The sequence below is a fragment of the Chenopodium album genome, chromosome 4, assembly GCF_948465745.1.
Source record: "Chenopodium album chromosome 4, dcCheAlbu1.1, whole genome shotgun sequence".
Classification (NCBI taxonomy): Eukaryota; Viridiplantae; Streptophyta; class Magnoliopsida; order Caryophyllales; family Amaranthaceae; genus Chenopodium; species Chenopodium album.
In genome coordinates this window covers 77,684,864-77,703,818 of record NC_137837.1, presented here as the reverse complement: position 1 = coordinate 77,703,818, position 18,955 = coordinate 77,684,864, and the positions used below count along the sequence as shown (strand labels likewise).

At 34.1% G+C, this 18,955-nt stretch overlaps 3 protein-coding genes across 4 annotated transcripts; 1 reads left to right on the top strand and 2 right to left on the bottom strand.

Moving 5' to 3' along the window:
- Positions 1-1,372: 1,372 nt before the first annotated feature.
- Positions 1,373-6,657, bottom strand: LOC145629411 (APO protein 4, mitochondrial-like). 2 transcript variants are annotated; one of them, XM_081682007.1, is made up of 4 exons: positions 6,537-6,657; positions 4,816-5,228; positions 3,341-4,204; positions 1,373-1,642 (listed from the first exon to the last, which is right to left on the bottom strand). In XM_081682007.1, exons 2-3 carry the CDS (start codon positions 5,091-5,093, stop codon positions 3,460-3,462), a joined length of 1,023 nt encoding a protein of 340 aa, XP_081538133.1. In that variant the 5' UTR covers positions 5,094-5,228; positions 6,537-6,657; the 3' UTR covers positions 1,373-1,642; positions 3,341-3,459. The 2 variants fall into 2 exon arrangements, with proteins under 2 accessions (XP_081538133.1, XP_081538134.1); XM_081682008.1 differs by having other exon boundaries at positions 4,816-6,614.
- Positions 6,658-8,450: 1,793 nt separating this feature from the next.
- LOC145627396 (mitogen-activated protein kinase kinase 3-like) lies at positions 8,451-13,858 on the top strand. Its single transcript, XM_081679788.1, has 10 exons — positions 8,451-8,585; positions 9,451-9,652; positions 9,770-10,024; positions 10,502-10,720; positions 10,836-10,973; positions 11,057-11,224; positions 11,414-11,527; positions 12,325-12,432; positions 12,989-13,083; positions 13,201-13,858. Exons 2-10 carry the CDS (start codon positions 9,551-9,553, stop codon positions 13,568-13,570), a joined length of 1,569 nt encoding a protein of 522 aa, XP_081535914.1. The 5' UTR covers positions 8,451-8,585; positions 9,451-9,550; the 3' UTR covers positions 13,571-13,858.
- Positions 13,859-14,040: 182 nt separating this feature from the next.
- On the bottom strand, positions 14,041-17,866 carry LOC145627395 (uncharacterized). The gene is made up of 16 exons (XM_081679787.1): positions 17,772-17,866; positions 17,552-17,682; positions 17,057-17,165; positions 16,871-16,935; positions 16,696-16,734; positions 16,197-16,293; positions 16,007-16,091; positions 15,859-15,922; positions 15,680-15,756; positions 15,507-15,588; positions 15,283-15,362; positions 15,118-15,202; positions 14,954-15,022; positions 14,799-14,866; positions 14,661-14,709; positions 14,041-14,577 (listed from the first exon to the last, which is right to left on the bottom strand). The coding sequence occupies exons 1-16, from the start codon at positions 17,836-17,838 to the stop codon at positions 14,227-14,229; spliced, it is 1,518 nt and encodes a 505-aa protein (XP_081535913.1). The 5' UTR covers positions 17,839-17,866; the 3' UTR covers positions 14,041-14,226.
- Positions 17,867-18,955: the final 1,089 nt, after the last annotated feature.

The window sequence follows — 18,955 nt, the reverse complement described above, 5'->3', positions numbered from 1 at the left end:
AAGTTATTTAAGCTACACAAATTCATAATTATATTGGAACTTTTATTAAATTATTATAAGACGGGATAAAGTTATCTTAAATTCTTAAGTAATTAAAGTTATCATTTTTTTTGAAAAGGTGTTTAGTTTAGTCGTTATATGTGCTAAATTTCTTAAAATAAGTTTAATCGTTATATGTACTAAATTTCCTAAAATAAATTTTACCCTTAAAAACATTATTTCGTATAATGTATTAGATAAATCATACAAGTATTAGTCTTTACAATATGTATGGATTAGAAATTAACATAAAAATTGCTAGTAAAGATCCTATTTTATTTATAAAAAATAAAAAAAAAATTCATAAAATGATCGGATCAAATTAAATTTTATTTTTCTACTTGTATTTAAGTTTATTTCGTGGTTTAAATAATACGGAGTAGTGAAAATTTTATATTTGAAAAGTGTATTTTAATATAAATCTAATAACATCTTATTTAACAATATTCTATCTTACAAATAATGTACAAATAAAATCAATGTTTAGGGCTTGTTCACTTCAGCTTAATTTCAGTTCAGTTCAGTTCCGCTCCTAATTTCCTTCACTCATAAAATATTCATTTCAACTCAATTCAGTTTAGTTCAATTCAACTCCAATCAGTTTAGTTCGATTCAGTTCAGCTCAATAAATGTGAACTGACCCTTAGTCAAATATGAAGATTAGATTATACGAGCTAACCATAGTCAAGATAATATTTAGAGGGAGTATTTACTATTTAGAAACGCGTTATGCCAAATTCATTACTCCTGATTTTTCAAATGTTACACTTATCTTAATTTGGATTTTTCAAGTGTTACTATTCTTTTTTTTCTTTTTTCTTTTTTTTTGACAACCTACTACTTTCACATTTTTTTACGAAGATTATCATCTGTTTACTCCGTATCTCTACACTCATTGTTCTTTAGAACATGGCAATTATGGAAATACGTGGGTAAGAAGATATGAATTGGTAGCTTGTACTCAATTTGGTTTGTATAAGATTGCCAAAATGCATAGTTTGATGGGTAAGTTCCCAATTGTTGAAGGAGAAATTATACTAGTATTTACAAATTAGGCTTTGGTGCGAAACACGGCCACATCATGCAAGTTTGGTCAGTTTCATAGGCTCCATACGGCACCAAACCTTTCACCACAAGTTTATATCCAAATGATAGCGAGACTGCGAGAGTAATCTGACACATTAGACATGGATGAATATCTGCTTGTAACAATATCAACAAAGTCTTGCACCCATATGGTAGATTGGTAGGTGGTATTGGTAAACCAAATTTGGCATAATGTTCCTGCTTGTAAAGAGGCGCCTCGCTGTTCCTTTTATTATGCTCATTATCATAAATAAATAAATAAAAAATCGCGGTCTTATTAAGATCATGATGAGATATTTCCAGCACCTTATTGTTTTAAAGGATAGTCAGCATAACTAAATACAATGCACAATGACAACTGACAAGTATCCAACTATCAACCCTTTGGAAGCTGCTTACTTAACAATTTCTTGAAGTAATCTCTTCACTTGACAATTTCTTGAGACTTGCACGAGCTTATAGTTGCGATGTATGAGCCGAGGAGTAATACACACTTGGCACCAGTGCACCACTGTACCTGAAACTCATCATCAGACAATGATAGATGCAAAGTCAGAGGGTAAACTATCAAAATTATCATCAAACCTGACACCCAATAATTCCTTTTATAGCAACATCCAAATTTACTGAATTTGACAAGGTGAGCTCATGCTCGCTGCATTTCACAAGGAAGAATTGGTGACATAACAGTTACTGCCACCAAATTCCAACTACCAAGTTTCGAAAGGATGAAATTTGGCCTAACAGGATCACTACTCAATTCAATTCTTTAATCTATAAAAAAAAAATCCCAGTCAAGGTCTGAAAACCATTATCCTTTGGAAGCCAAAGCAAGCCCTTAATTGATGAGGAAAAAGGTGAACAGAGAGGCCAAAAAATAATGTCAAACCAGGTGCATTTCAGGATTTTAGGGCACTAACCAACTGAATCATTGTAACATGCCTAAGAGAAGAAAATACTATTGACCAAATATCCTCTACAGGTCAAATTACATGTCCACAACATGCAGAGAGAGCAAGTAAATCAAAATCTCCAGTTACGTAGAGGGTAATGAATAGGAAAATCAGAAATTTTCTCCGAGTTACTTTAGCCCAGGTTCACAGGTTGGGGGTGTTATTTCTAAGACAATCAAAACTGTAAAAGCAAACAAAGTACACTAGTAGAGCAAGAAAATTACATAACGGGATTTCAAGATTTCATTTAAAAAAAAAAAAAAGTTGAATCACATCACTAGTCATCAATCTTGAACATGATTTTGGTGGACAATTGGACATGCATCAGTCCAAGATCAGAATACACTTTAGTTACAATCAAACGGGAAATTCTTTTGATAAGATTTCTGCACACCTTAAATTAATTTTTACACTATATATTAAAGAGGGAGAGTGCAGAAGTCAGCTCCGGAGTACAGAAATCCCTACTATTTAAATGTCTTGGTTTTTCCCCTAATTATATCATACTAGCACAATAATCTCTCGTTATTTATATTCCATTATACTTTTGTGTCACTGTGGTGAACTGATGACAGACTCGCACGGTATTATTTTTCTAGATACTAGCATTATCATGTAAAATTAATAATCTGACCTAAAAATTATAAATTTCAAAAACTATCACCAAAATCCTAGGATTTACCTTGGAGGTGGATCTTTTACATATTTCACATAATTTCTCCCCTCATATCAAGACAGAGATTAAGTGTTAAGAAAGCAAAGCTGAAGGAACAAGGAAGCTTGCTGATATTTATCTTTTGGGTGGAGCGACGAATAAGTAAATCTAACCTGCCACATATCAAGTGGTAAGAGATTTTTTATTTGACTTACCCGTCATAATTCATCTATCAGAAGACCAAATCGGCTATGGAAACAAAACCCAGGCGAATTTCAGCCTAAAAATCAAGAGGGGCCACATTTTTTGGACCAGAATAGACTAACTGGACTAGAAACTAACGCACATTAGTCCAATTCACAAGTCAAAATTGAAAATTTCAGCCAAAACCTGAACTATATCCTGGGCCAGAACTGATCAGCTCAAAAATTCAGCTAATCTGGATAAAAATAACAACACCCCCCCCCCCCCCCTTCTCTGCCACTTAAGATCCAAACTTTGGTGGGGTTTTCCAGTCCATTCATTTCAACAGGCGTACAAATGATAAAATCAAGTAAATATCTTAAACAAAATACTATTTACAATGAATTCGGTCACAAGGACATACCAGACTTTCAAAAGCTTCTTTGGGGATGTAAGATCGTGCTAAAACAGAATTTGATTGAGCTCAAAAACCATAGACAATGGCAAGTGAATGCAAAGCCAAGAGCAGTTAAAGATGTGCATTTAGCCAGAAGCCCTATGTGGAGGCGGCCCTTTTAAACCTTGAGCTTTCATCATACACAAATACTTGGGGGGTGGCACAGCACCAGCCTTCATGCAGAGATCTATTACAGCAGGTGCGTGTCCATAATAATTGCGGTCTTCATGCAAAAGTGCTGGAGGGTCTTGAGGCCGACGAAACCACACCATTTTAGGTGGTACCAAATCATCTACACCTGCCTTTTCCCAGAAATGATTACCTCGCCAATTCTGATACTTGAATACTCCACAAAGTCGGGCCTTATGGCCTGATGGTCCCACATGAACTTCTGAACAGTATTTGCAGACCTTAGCTGAATAGACTAACAAGAGCTTTTGCACACCATGTCTAAGAATTTCCCATGCGCTTAATGTTCGATTTCCTATGGCTTTCAGTTGATCTGCAGACAAGGAATTAGGTCCGCTCAAATCAAGATCTACATTAGGGTCAGACAAAGAGTTCAAAGATTGAATATCCAAATCATGAGGAATAGCTCCTGCCTGACAGCACAGTTCAACAACAGCAGGAACACGATCAAAATCAAATCTTTGCTGGTGCTTGATCACATCTTGGACCATGTTATCGAGATGGAATGTCTCCACGGGGACAAGTATATCATTTAAACTTGCCCTGATCCATTGATGAGCCTGATTCTTGTTCAATCGTCTGTGGCCATGGCACGAACGAATAAGGTGACCTGTCTCACCAACATATACTTCCGGACAGTACCTGAAAGAAGTTGCACCAATCAAAAGTAGAAAAGATAATGTAACTACAAAATCTGAAGTAGATAGTACCAAAAAAAAAAAGTATTTGAAAACAGCGTTCAAGAAAGAATATTTTACTTGAATCTCATAACTCATCATAAAGGACAGTGATATAAAAGTTGCAAGACTTCACAAATACACAACAAACAAATGAGAAATTTTCTGAACCACTTTTGGACAATGCTGGATGAATTATTGGCATCCCCTGTTATACACCCATATATTTATGTTCCTATATAATTATTTCAAGAAAGTAAGTTTGACTTGAGTCTCTTAACTCAACAGAAAGGGGTTGCCAAAGATACATAAGCATCAAGAATTTAAGAGTACACAACAAACAAATGAGAGAATCGTCGAATCACTAATCTGCCAATGATAATTAAACTAATGGGATCACTTTAAGTTTTAACAGGCTTAACACATATGAATAAATGTTGAAACAGAAACCCAACAAGTGTGATTCTTCAGCTTTCTGTTTTTAAATATCAACAAGGAATTAAATGCAACACAACTAAGGGCAAATGAATCACTATGTTAACAAATAATTAGTAAATAAATTAAAAAAAAACCTACTTGCAGGCTAGTACTGGCAACACCTTGAGGAGTGCAGAGACACCGCAGATGACGGCAGATCGAGCTTGAAGAACTTCTTCTGCAATAGGAATCATGGATCGGATTGGATATCCACTAGACCTGTTTTCTATCCTCTGCTTTATCATTGGCCTCAGCTTATTCCAGTCAATCTTTGTATTATTAGCATACCATCTTCTTCCCATCACATTAGTCTCTACATTAGCTATCAACATTCCACTCAAGATTTTACACCAATTCTTATGCTTAATTAATGCCATGTCTTGAAATGATTGCTCCAAGGAATTAATTTTTCCAGAGTAATAGCTGAAGAAAAGTTTGCACAGTCTGGCTAACGAGCCATATTGAGACTGCGAATTTAGGTCCACGAAACAGTCCAAACCTGGCCCAGACGTCTAATACAGTAATACATAAAAAAAATTGAGAGATATTCAAACTAGATGGAGACAGAGATCAGGTCAAATCTAAAAATCAGGCAAACAGATATCTATAAATTCGATCTAATGCAGTAACAATGTAAGATTTAGTGCCGAAAGAGATATATAGAGAAAAGAAATAGTGCAATTTAAATCAAAAGTAGGGAAACTACTTAAAATTTGGAATGAGGATGCAAATTCATGAATCATCCACAATACAATGTTCAGTTATGTAGTTCAATTGAAAAATTGAATTAAAACCAATTTCTTCATCTTCTACATACTAGCATTTCGCTATGAATAACTACTCTTATCTGATAATTATAAGTTCTAGTATGAAAGAAATCAAACTCATTACAATATGAAATCGAACCTCTACACACCCAACAAGGTAAAGCCCATTACACCTAAAAACACACCCATGAACTTGTGAAGATAAAAACACATATCACATCGAAACTCATTAGACATAAAACTACATACACCTTTTACATTAAATGTCTTAGGACGCATTGCAACTTGTATTTCACTCTAAAACTCATCACAACCCTTTTAAACAAAGACTAACACTTGATACACCATACAATTTGAGGATAAATTCATTACACTTTCTTCACAGGAAAATCGATACACTAAAACACCTCCCAACATGCAATTCCATTACAATTTTTTTACTTGATGTAAACACCCATATAAAAAAAGATACACCTTCAATGCCTCGCCTTTGCCAAACAACTCAACATCACAAAAAGAACATCCAATTCAGATATTCCCATCAACCGATATCAAATATCCACATCAACTGATATCAAATATCCACATCAACCCAGTCCCTGATCGAGGGCAAGAGGGGCAGATAAAAGCCCTTTTTTTTTTTTGAATGAATAGTTTGATTCTAACAATTAAAGGGTTACATAAACAAAAGTCAGCCAACAACACATTAGCAAAAAAACAACCAAAATTGTATCATTTATCTGAGTAGGCTCGAAAAATTACAGAATAGTATAGTATAACAACAGCAACAATCGAAAAAATAATACAAGATTTTATCTCATGTACTCATCAACCATGATCTTCTCTTTGAATTCCCTTTTATGTAATGTTTTCTTGCTTAAGTATAAGGATAGCAAAATTCTAGCAACAAAATTGCTCGTTATAATCTTTCATAACTTCAAAAACTATAACCAATAGTTCAATAATCCACCTTGGAAGAACCCTAAATTGACAATACTAACAATTAAATCAACGATTAACACTAGATTTTGAAATTGATATTCGATATTTTACCTCATAAGCAGCTTCAAGAGAAGAGAAACTGCGCTTCAATGGAGGAGTGAGAGGGGGGCGAAGTGCAGCGAATCAGCGCAGACGTTAACAGGACTATGGGAGGGCAAAGGGTAAACAATTAACTTGAAAAGCATTAGTTTGGTTTGGTTTATTGTTTCAAACTTACGATTTGATTTTTTTTTTTTTTTTTTTTTGGTTATACCGGTTTATCTTTTGGACTAGTCGGATTTAAGGCTCGGCTTTGAATGGTTAGGTTTCAATGTTTCATAACCTTCCCAATTGTTATCGTGGGGATTGAACACGTGGTTCTTCCTGCCAAGTACACCCCCTGTAACTATTACGCTAACAACCAATTGATATTTCCGATTTAGATTCAAATCAGCAATTTTAATATTCAATTTTGTTTCTTAAAAATTTAAAATCAAACTACAATAAAAAATGTGTTTTCGTTACTTTATTATATCTGGACTTTTAGAACTTATTAGACCAATCTAAGATCACCAGGGGCAGTCTATCTCATATTTTACTGTCATATTTTAGCATCTATAAGCAAAGGCAATATGTAATCTCATTTGTATTTTTGGCTGCTCTAACTTATCCTTGCTTCAAAATATGTACATTCACCGAATTGTCCAAACACATATGAAAATTTGTGATTAAACTAATAACTATTTTTAAAATTTAAAATAATATACTATATAGTATTGTAAAACTCCAAACCAAACCACGCCAAACTATTTTTGTTTAGCTCAGTTGGACATGAAATATGGTTTAACTAGTATAGTACCCGGTGCATTGCACGATGGTGATAAGTAATTTTTCCATATTTCTTTTATATATTTTGTTGTTGATATCATTTTAAAATAACTTGGCTTACTTTAAAAATAAAAAAATAATAAAAAAATTGGTATATAAATATTAAATAAAACATGTACATAGTCCTTTAAAAAAAAAATGTTTATTATTTATTATTGCATTATAATATTTACTACAATGTTATATAAAATTTTCTAAAATAATGGTCAGACAAAGTAGTAATGAGTATACAACAATATTGATGCCAAAATCAACTTCCATACTTTTAGTTTTAAACTTACCTAATTTTAAAATCTAGCAAGTAAAAGGAAAGGCCAAAAAAAATTAAAAGGAAATTTTAATGAGAGTTTGACACATAGGACACTTTAAGGATTAGATGACATCAGCACGTTTTGTTTTAGTAATAGTTAATACATAGATAAATTTGCTTATTTAAGTCTTTTACCGTCTTTTGTGATTTTTTTTTTTTTTTTTGTGTGTGTGTGTGTGTTCTACCTGGTCCACCCTTCGGGCTAATCCAAATTCGAGATCAGTTCTGAGTTGACACATTTTTTTTAAGTGTTTAACCGTTTCTTTGGTAAAATTGTGTAAAATAAAAAACTTTTGTATATACCCGATTTACAATAATCATAGTGTAAATCGAATCGTATAAGGGTAACTTTTAGCTAATTTTAGGGTAAATTTTTGCCCTTTTTGGGTACCTTTAAACATGATACAATTTTTATATTAATAGACAACAAAAAAAAGTTTTATAAAGGTAATTTAATTACGTACAATCACTAATAATAGATTTTTAGTCAATTAATAAAATGTGATTCTTTACTAATAAAGCGTACATAATTTTTATTTATATAATGGGATAACTTTTGTTCATTTTAAGGTAACTTTATAACGGATTTAGTACAATTTTTTATTGTACATCAATTTTTTTTATTTTTTTTTAAGTTTGTCGTGTAAAATTACTGTATTGTGGGCTTTGAGGAACTCAACTAGTCAACTATGTAAAGAAGACATTGTAGAGTTAAACTATAAATTGTCTAGTTTACCACATTACTGCCTTCACCAAATTAACTACTCCTTTTTTTCTTTAAAAAAAAATACTCCGTAAAAAATTAACTACTCCTCTTTTAATCTGATCTATTACTCCCCCTATCGCCACCGTCTCCACCCCGGAATCCGACACACACTACTTCCACTTTCCAAGTTTCCGAGATTCCACTCATCAATTAAAAGGTAAAACCTTTACCAATTTTTTCTAAAACCTAAAATTAATTCGCTATTCATCTTTTTTTATCTCTATTTAATATGTTTCATATTCTCTGTATCATAAAATCTGCTATTTCTTACTATCAATTTGATTTTACCCTAATTTTGACGCTAGTTAGTTGATGAATTGATGTATAAAATTGAGTAGTTTTGCTTATTTGTTTTTACTTGTGTATTAGATGTCTCGGGTTTGGACTAATTTAGTTGCAATGATTTAAAGTCTGGAGATTTGGAGTGATTTTTTTTGATTTTTTTCAAATGTGTTACCGATTACCACAGAAAATAAAAGAACACAAATAAACAAGAAAGTTATTTTATCTTCGTGTATTGTAGTTGTAGATAAGCAAGTTTTTTTTTTTTTTTGGAAAGTTTCTTTGGGATGCAATATATTGGATAAATCAAATGATATCTTGACTAATGTAGAGATAAGTTGATGAATTAAGAACATCTTATGCTAGTAATATGAAAGTGGAATGGAATAATTATAGGACCCGAGTTTTTCAGGCTCGGGTAGTTGGGTATACCCTCATCATTGGTGTTCCTCCACTCTTCGAGATGTTGCGTATAGCGGACTTATACCATTGGATTGAAATTTTTCTCACTTTGTCAGGCATCTTGTGCCTATGTGGCTCGCGAAAGAAGGGAAATTTTGTTGTGTATACTTAAGTTGGGTGTAGAGGGAAGGGATGAGTATACTTATTTGTCATTATGCATTGACCTATAATTCAATATTTGGTCAACTCGATCGAAGTTCTTATTCAATTCGGTGGATATGAAGTTTGTAACTGTACAGTTTATTGTCAATTTTCTTAATATAGTGGGTTGATTACAGGTGAGTGAGTAACACGGTAAGGGAGCACTTCGAAGTAGGATGCTTTGAGGAAGTCTTGATTATTCCCTTGCATCTAATATATCTGTGAAGCAATTCAGATATGGCTGCGCTTGAGGCCCTGAAAAAGAAGCTTACTCCATTATTTGATGCTGAGAAAGGTTTTTCGTCTGAAACCACCCTTGAATGTGGTGATTCCGACATGGTAAAACTTCCTATCCCTAAAGTTAATAATAAGGCGTTTTTCCCAAAAAAAAAAAAAAAAAAAAGGCAGTTATGTATAGAGTTTCATTATTTTGATATGCTATTGTGTTCTTTGCAGCTCTCAGATGGTGGAACCATTAACTTATTGAGCAGATCATATGGAGTTTACAACTTTAATGAGCTAGGATTACAAAAATGCTCTTCGTCTCCAGTAGATGAAAGCAGTCCTAGTGAAAAGACATATCGGATTGCATCCCGTGAGATGAGAGTTTTTGGAGCTATAGGCAGTGGTGCAAGTAGTATTGTTCAGAGAGCTATACACATTCCCACTCATAGAATCATTGCATTGAAGAAGATTAATATTTTTGAGAAGGTGAGTTTTCTTTCTTCTTATGGCTTATCATCATTACTTAATTTATCGGTTCATCACTAGATGATTAGTGACACTTTAAATTTTTACTTATATCTTTCTCTTTTGTTCTTTGTGTTATTTTAATGATCGTTTAGGCTATGTTTGGATAACAAAAAATGGAAGGAAAGGAAAGGAAGGGAAGGGAAAGGGAGGGAGATAAACGTCCTTGTTTGGATAATATGTTGGGGGAGGGAAGGGGAGGGGGAGGGAGAGATCCATTTTCCCTCCTCCTTTATAAAGACCATACCTTCAAAATTGGAGAGATTTGGAGGGAAAATGGAGCTCATCATTTCCTCCACTTTCCCTTCCTTCCCCTTCCTCCTATTTCCCTCCCTTCCATTTCTCTTCTAATTTGTTATCCAAACATAGCATTAAACTATATTTTATATGAATTTTTTTGATGTGATTTGTAAAATTAATACTTTATGTGTCACTCAGGAGAAACGACAACAGCTCCTTACCGAGATCAGGACGCTCTGTGAAGCACCTTGTTCTGAGGGACTAGTAGAATTCTATGGGGCATTTTATATTCCCGACTCTGGACAAATTAGTATTGCTTTGGAGTACATGAATGGTGGATCTCTTGCAGATATCATAAGGGTTCAGAAGTTTATACCAGAACCTCTTCTTTCATCTATTGTCCGAAAGCTTCTATTGGTAATTTGTTCTTTTTTTCTTCTTTCACTTAATTGTACCTAACTTGTTTATGGTGATGTGATGTGGTTTGTTCTATTTCGCTTAAGATTCCTATATTCTGTATTTTTCCTTAAAGGGACTAAGCTACTTGCACGGAGTTCGACATTTGGTGCATAGAGACATTAAGCCAGCCAATTTGCTTATCGACCTCAAGGGAGAGCCAAAGATAACAGATTTTGGGATAAGTGCTGGACTGGAGAATTCTATGGCAATGGTTAGTTCCTATTACTAGATAGGATGAATTTACTTAAGCTATTATCGCTTCACCTATTTGATTCATGAATATTTATGTTTCAGTGTGCCACCTTTATTGGAACTGTCACATATATGTCTCCAGAGAGAATTCGTAATGAGTCATATTCATATCCAGCTGATATTTGGAGCCTTGGTCTTGCACTTTTTGAGTGTGGTACAGGAGAGTTTCCTTACATAGCAAATGATGGACCCGTTAGTCTCATGCTACAGGTTATTTTTATTCTTCTTTATAATCTTATGTTTATTCTCCCTCTATTTTTTTTTATTATTATTATTATATGCTGTTCTCTTTTATAATTTAGGTTGTTTATAATTGCCTTAGCTTTGTCAACTCCATCCTTGTTATAGTGGAGGGGCTCCCTTGTTTTAAACAATATTAATTCACTTTCATTTGTACAGATCTTGGATGATCCTTCTCCCTCACCATCCAAGGAAAAATTCTCATCAGAATTTTGCTCATTTATTGATGCTTGTCTACAAAAGGATCCTGAGACACGGCCCACAGCAGAACAGGTGAGTTATATGTCACTTGTGTGATGCTTGCAATAGGATTAGGCCTTTATATCACATATTATGTGCTGATGTGCCAATTAAGCAAGGTTTTCCCTTTGTATGGACTTGCACACACTTATGCTTGTTGGTGACTTTTGGTTGGACTTGACTTGCCAGGACAATTATAATTGTTGGGACTTGGATAGTTTGCTAGTGGAGGAAACGAGTTTTTACTGTAATCTTTCATTGATGTGCATTTAATTTTTCATTACAAAATGAGCCCATAAGACACTAACTGTTATCTTGTTGACCATGCTTATATAAAGTGTTCAAGTGACAAAGCTCTCTATAAAGTCCATTCTAGAAAGGTGCCTACAATGCTTCATGGAATTTTCAGTCTGGATACTCTAGAAATGGCCTTTCTACTGCATGAGATGTGAATACGTGATTACATAGTATGAAGTATTATATTTTCCATACATAAATCGATAAATATCCTTTTATCGAATTTTGGTTGGATCATCTTATTGGTCCTTCTAATATGCCCAATTAGCGTTTTGCACTGTTGGTTCTCACTCCTAGCTGGCCTATAATTCTTAGTGAACCTTTTTATAAAAAGTTCTTGCAGGGACAAACATGTCTCTGTTGTGAGCCTTGGACTTGTGAACTAACCTTGGCCTTGGCTTGTCACTTGAATGTTGAGACTACAACCTGTGACTTATAGGCATCTGAGTTTATCAGTGTCATTTCTCTGGATGCCATTTCAGGATTGAGTAAAGAGATCTATGGTTTGAAATTTATATTTTGCTTTTGTGCAGCTTCTTTCACATCCATTTATTACAAAGTACACGGATTCTCAAGTTGACTTAGCAGCTTTTGTTCAAAGGGTTTTCGATCCTGTGCAGAAGTTGAAGGATTTGGCTGACGTAAGCTTCTTTTTCTTATGTACCTTTGTTTACCTTTTAAAGTAATAATTTTTTGGATGGTTTGAAATATGGTTTAAATACATGAAGAGTATGAACTTTTCTTTCGTACAATTTATATACTCTAGGAAGTGCTGCTGAATGGTCATTTTTGAAGTTATGATTAGTTTCTAGGGTTAGTGTTGTTTCTTTATAGTCCCAAGTCTTTTAACCAGTCTAGTTATGAGATTTTAGTTTTAAAACGTAAACTTCAATAAAGAATATTAAAATTCTGAATTGTTATCGTTTATCCACCTGTGGTGTTTGTATTAGAATTGTTATCGTTTATCCACCTGTGGTGTTTGTATTAGAATTGTTATCGTTTATCGTTTATCCCCCAAGACTTGAACAGTTTAACTAACCTAGCTAGTGGCATCCACTGTCTGCATTAGAATTTGGAAATGCATGAGTTGCTATTGAAGCTTAAGAACTGACAGCCTGATGCAACTTGAGCTGAGAACATATAGTTAACTTATAGCTCATGTATTTGTTCTCAATTTCTAAAATTTTGTTTATGCAGATGCTTAGTATCCACTATTACTTGCTCTTCGATGGACCTGATGATGAAGAGTGGCAACATGTGAAGTCGCTTTACAGTGAAGAATCTGTTTTCAGGTTTGTATGTTTCTTTCCTTTATTACTTATTACACAAAATAAAATAAACAATTTGAGAAGAAAGCTCTCTCATGTTCAAGTGCATTGTAGATATAACAGTTCTTTTCATTTTGCCAGTTTTTCTGGGGTGCAATATGTAGGATCAAATGATATCTTCACGAAATTGTCAGATGTACGGAGAACCCTAGCAGGCAAATGGCCTCCTGAGAAGCTCATCCACGTTGTAGAGAAACTGCAGTGTCGTGCTCATGGTAGAGGTGGAGTTGCAATTCGTGTATCTGGATCATTGATTGTTGGAAACCAGTTTATTATATGTGGTGACGGTATGCAAGTAGAGGGCTTGCCAAATTTTAGAGATCTCGACATTGATCTATCAAGCAAACAAATGGGAACATTTAAAGAGCAATTTATCATTGAAGCAGGAGACGCCATCGGATGTTACTATATTACTAGTCAAGAGCTTTACATCATGTCATCGAACAGCTAAGATTGCTACATGCCTTCTTTTAGTTGCGAGGCTAGTGTATACCACTAAGAGTTATAATTCTGTAAGTTGACAAGCACTCTTAAGTTAGAAGTGTGCAACTTGTAAATCCAATTTGTAAAGTGATACTAGCTAGCACTGCAGCCTAGCATCAATTATACTGTAATTGAAATTGTAAATATATTTAAGCTGATTTAATACAGAGAATAATGTATGTATAATTTTGCTTTGTAATTTTAACAAAAATCATCATTATTTAGTTCCAAATCAAAGTCAGTCCTATTATCTCAAGTATGTTTAGTTGTTTACTCTATTTACAACATTAATATTACACCTTAATTTGTAACCCAAAATTGTGAGGAATACTCTTTAATCAATAAGTAATACTTCGTAATAATCTTTTAGCTCTATAAATTTTATTAGAATAGTCTTCTTGTATATAACATGTGAAAGAAACAGCTACACGGCTACACTTGTATCATTTTTCCTTAAGAATGAAGATCATCCAAGTACAGTACCATCAAGCTTTCAAATACAAAAATTTTGAGAAAAAAGGTGGGGAAACAGCTAATGGTCTGTGGATGGTGTAAGAATCAGCAAGGAGTATATTAAACATATGAAGAAAGACCTGTACATTTCTACAAAGTACAAACAGTTGCTTAACACACGACAAAGTAATCTCGGATTGTTCTTTTTTTCAAGGAAGATGGAGGACTTAAAACAGAAGAAGGGCTCCTCGATGCAGATTCAGGAGTTTTATCAAAGGCTTCATTCAAGTTAACTCCTGGAAGTAATCTATCTCTATGGATCTTGTTGGGTATGGTTTCTGGAGTCTTCAACTCGACTATGCTTTGATCTTGTATTACTTCTTTATGACTTGTTCTACACGGGCTTTCCTTCTGCAGAGAAGCCTCATGGCAGTCAGTTTTAGATACTGCCATCACTCTCCTCCGAACAGCAGTTGTTCTTGGTGATAGATAATTTCTATTTTGTACATTCCAAAAGCGAACCTAGGAAGCAAGGAAATAATTAATATCATAAAGTGGAGGCAAAATACTGTAAACTGCTTTTAAACTGTAATGTTATAGCTTACTGTGAAGTCATCTGAAGCCGTGGCAATCTTCCCTGGTTCTTGTAGGCACCTGTGGCATACAATTGAATGCTTGGATGAGTTTCTATTTGTTGCTTGATATTATTGGCATTGACTAATACGTATATGTTAAAAACATACCAATCGACTGCAGTGACTTCTTTTTCATGGCTTGTCAATGAAATGGGATCTTGATGAGGATCATCTACCTGATTTCAACAAATTTTGAGTAAAGTACTTTACCAAAAAAGCTATATGAATCACTATTTTTGCTATATTGAAAAGTGAATACAAACCTGCCAAATGTAGGCATTTCCGTCTCCAGATCCACTCAGTATGTGAGATGCATCTGGACTGATGCTTGACTGCAACCACACAAAACCAGAACCAAATTAGAACAATCAAAGCATTTATACATACAGTTTCATGTATTTGAACATGCAAAGACCGGTTGTTTTACCTTTATAAAAAATGATCCTATTTGGCAGCCTGTGAAGGAGCTGATAGGACCTTTTTCTGGTTGGAGAACATTATACAAATATATTCTGAAAAAAGAGATACAAAAATCAAATTAAGGGAATATCAAAGGCATAATCAGACGTTATGCTTAATTGTCTTAAAGTACCTATTATCTGTACAAGATGCAGAAAGAAGCACTCCGTTAAGATCTTGGGATAGGCTGGTTATGCCATGTTGTCTCCCGTTCTGTAAAGATATCAAACGACTCATAGAATTGAGACTATGTACAAAGGACTGGATAAAGCAGGATAAGATAAATATAAAGTCTTGCTGATAAGAGTGATCACAATGTACTTGTGGGATTGGAAAAAGAACAATATTTATACTAACCGTGTTTGTCATGGACTCATGAAGTGGACTAGCTTGAGCAGCTGGAACTCGAAGATTTCTTGTGTCCCAGAACTTTACAACACTGAAATTGAATTATGACAATGTCAAACTAATACAGATCGAGATTTTAAGAGTATTGGCATAGGTCTGATTCGGAGTAATATCTGCAGTACCTGTCTACTGCCCCTGCTGTGGCAATTGAGACTCCATCTCTGAGATAAAGAACTGATGTTACAGTCATTGAAGCTGCCTGAAAGCATGAAATGTCAATTATACAGGAGAAAATGTCAATTATACTAATACAAAGGTAAGGAATTTTCTAATTATTATTTTTGCTAAATAGGTTACTTACCTTACTTTTTATGAATCGCTTACGTTTAGCAGAGGTATGAGCCCCAGTAACCTGTTCAGTTGACCTTTAACAAAGCAATTAGACCACTTATCAGATAAAAGCTTTTGACTTCAGATATTATGATTCAAAAGAACTGTCATTCACTTACATTATCCCGTCTCTCCCTTGGCAAGGGTTACACCTCAAGTCCCATAGCGCGAAGGATCCATCTCTTGATCCAGATACAACAAGATCTGTCAGGTTGTAAAGTAACCAACACAGAGATATTAAATATTGTACACCTCTGAAACACACACTAATAGTTGAGGCAGAAGGACCATATAAACCTATATTCTTACCAGAGTTTGTAGGATGGCAAGAGACAGATTTAACACTGCCTACATGGCCTCTTAACATTCCATGACATTTCTTTAGCTCCACATCCCATAACTTGATCTGGCAAGAAAAAGGATACACCCATAAACAAATTTTCAATCAGAACAGCCTACTCTTTCTAGGTTATGCGCAACAGTTCAATTGTACTTGCACTCATTTTCGTTAACTATGGGAATGGCTCAATCATTTGAACATTTTGTGCTAACAAGCCAAGAGTTTGGAACATTTAGGTTATATGTAATTATATACAGACAAGCCCCAATGGCTGATGTTTGACAACAATCAATGTATACAGCAAGCTAAAATTGTTGAAGAACCATGAATGCGCTAAGTAGGTTGTTATAAAGGACAGAAGAAAGACCGGTTTGACTTAAACGTTCCTTAAAACACCTAGTAGGCTAATTCCCTGCTCTACCACACCAAAATATTGCTAATAATGTGTTGAAAGTTTTAGTAGCTTACAGTATGATCAGCTGAAGCTGTCAGAACCCTAGTGTCATCCTGCAATGAACAATTGCATCACAATACAAAATCATTTAGTCTTCATAGCTTTTTGAACAAATAACATCACCAAAAACCAAAACACACTCTAGTACAAATGTGCCAAATAAAAGGTCAATTGAGAAAAGGGGGTCACCTTAGTCCAGCAGATATCATAAACAGAATTATCATGAGCAACCCAGCTCGAAAGAATCGCTTTCTCTGCATTGATCAAACGAAAGCACAACAATAAACCTCATTAGCTCATCAAACGGATTCATCATAAAAACCCCCAAATCAAAATTGATTGTGAAGCAGACAATAAATTATTTTTTTCAGAAACCTGCATTTTCTTGGTGGGTTGCTGAAGGTTTAAGCTTCAAACGAGTATTGATTAAGTTCACATAACCTTCTTCATCTGTAACACCCAGAATATGGGCATTCCTAATTGTCTGCATAGATAACAAATTTAAATATTCAGCAAAAAATAACACACACCCTTAATTAAATCAATAAAATGAGCTAATCCCAAATAAATATTTGTCAAAAATTGAATAAATTTCCAGAAAATGGGCATTTCTAATTGTCTGCAATATATCAATATGAACAATGAACAAATAGATTACACCCACTAATCCCACTATAGAAACAAACAAATCCCAATTAATAATTGACAAAAATCAAGCTTCATTTTCTGTCAAAATTTAACTAAATCTACAATATTTTATAAAATGAACAAATCAAGCTTACTCACTATAAAAATCAATAAACCCCAAATAAAAATTAGCAAAAAAAAAAAATCTGAAATTTAGACAAATAATAAGATATTAGAGGTAACCTTAGCAAATGAGACCGACATCGGCGGAGTAGGAACGCCATCATGTGAGCTCTCTACACCTCTGCTACAGCTGGGTTCATCGCTCTGATCATCTAAAGACGTATTATAAGCAAACAATGGTCGTTTTCTTCCTGAAAAAATTAGATCAAACATTTAAGATTTCAAAATAAACCCAGAAAAATTGAGAATTAATAAATGAAGAAGAGGGATTGTATCATACCTTTGAACCCATGAAGCTCTCTTGATTTAATATCATGGAGGATTGAGTAGGAATTATAGATCTCCATTGTTATTGAGGTTTAGAGAGGAGATAGATGAAGAAAGAGAGGAGAGAGAAAAGTTGGAGAATTGGGATTTTTGCAGTGTTTTAAGTGGTTTTGAGTAGGGTGGCGGGAGGAGAGAAGAGCGGGAATATTTTCGAAATTTGATGTTTTGGTGGTCTGACCGCCAATCTGTCCCTCTTTACTACTTTGACGTGTTAATTTTTGTTTTTCTTAATCTAAAAAAATGGTAAGAACAACCTTGAGGTTAGGGATGTCAAAAACACACCCGACTCGACCCGATCCGAAAATAATCCGATTTAGATTTGGACTCGCGTGAACATAACAATTTAGTATGACTTAACTTTAAAATTTGGCCCGACCTGACCATATCAAACTCGATCCGATCATCCGAATTGACACCCCAACTTGAGGTACTTGAGTACTTGACTAAATTTCAATCGTTCAAGCTACACGGTTTTAAAATCACTAGTATTTACGGATTAGACACTTTAAAATTTCAAGCATGGTTGAAGACTAATAGAATTCCTACCCCTATTGGCTATTCCATACCACTTCTATTTGGCAAGATTTGACCGTGTTAGTGATAGTAAAACTCAATAGTCACCACTCCTTCGATTTAAATTGTTTCATAGAACTTGAAAATTTTACATTTTTTTAAATTTTTTATTGTTGTCTGATCATATTTTGTTCGCTGAGTTCTCCTAATATGCGACATTTGCACGTGTTTTTCTCTTTATCTTTGTCCTTATTGCATTGGTTTTTTTTTTTTTAATCGTTATTCAATTATTCTCTGTCTCTCTCCTAAATTCCTAATCTTAAATTTCATGTCTTATCTTGTTTCTACAATATTAGAGGAACGGAGAAAGTTAAGGAAGGATTTAAAATGTTGCAATTATTTTCAAACAAGAGTTACTCATAGATTTCAATATTTTAAACAAGCCGATATTTTGAAAAATAAATCTATATAACGATTCATTTATCTTAGGATTGAAGTTGTATCGTAGTGGAAACCTAATAAAATTGGTCCAAACAAAATACGGATCAAAAACAAATGTTCTTGTATAAAATTGGTTTATATTCAATCTTAAGTTCGTCTTATTTCAACTTATGAAGTGTTAAT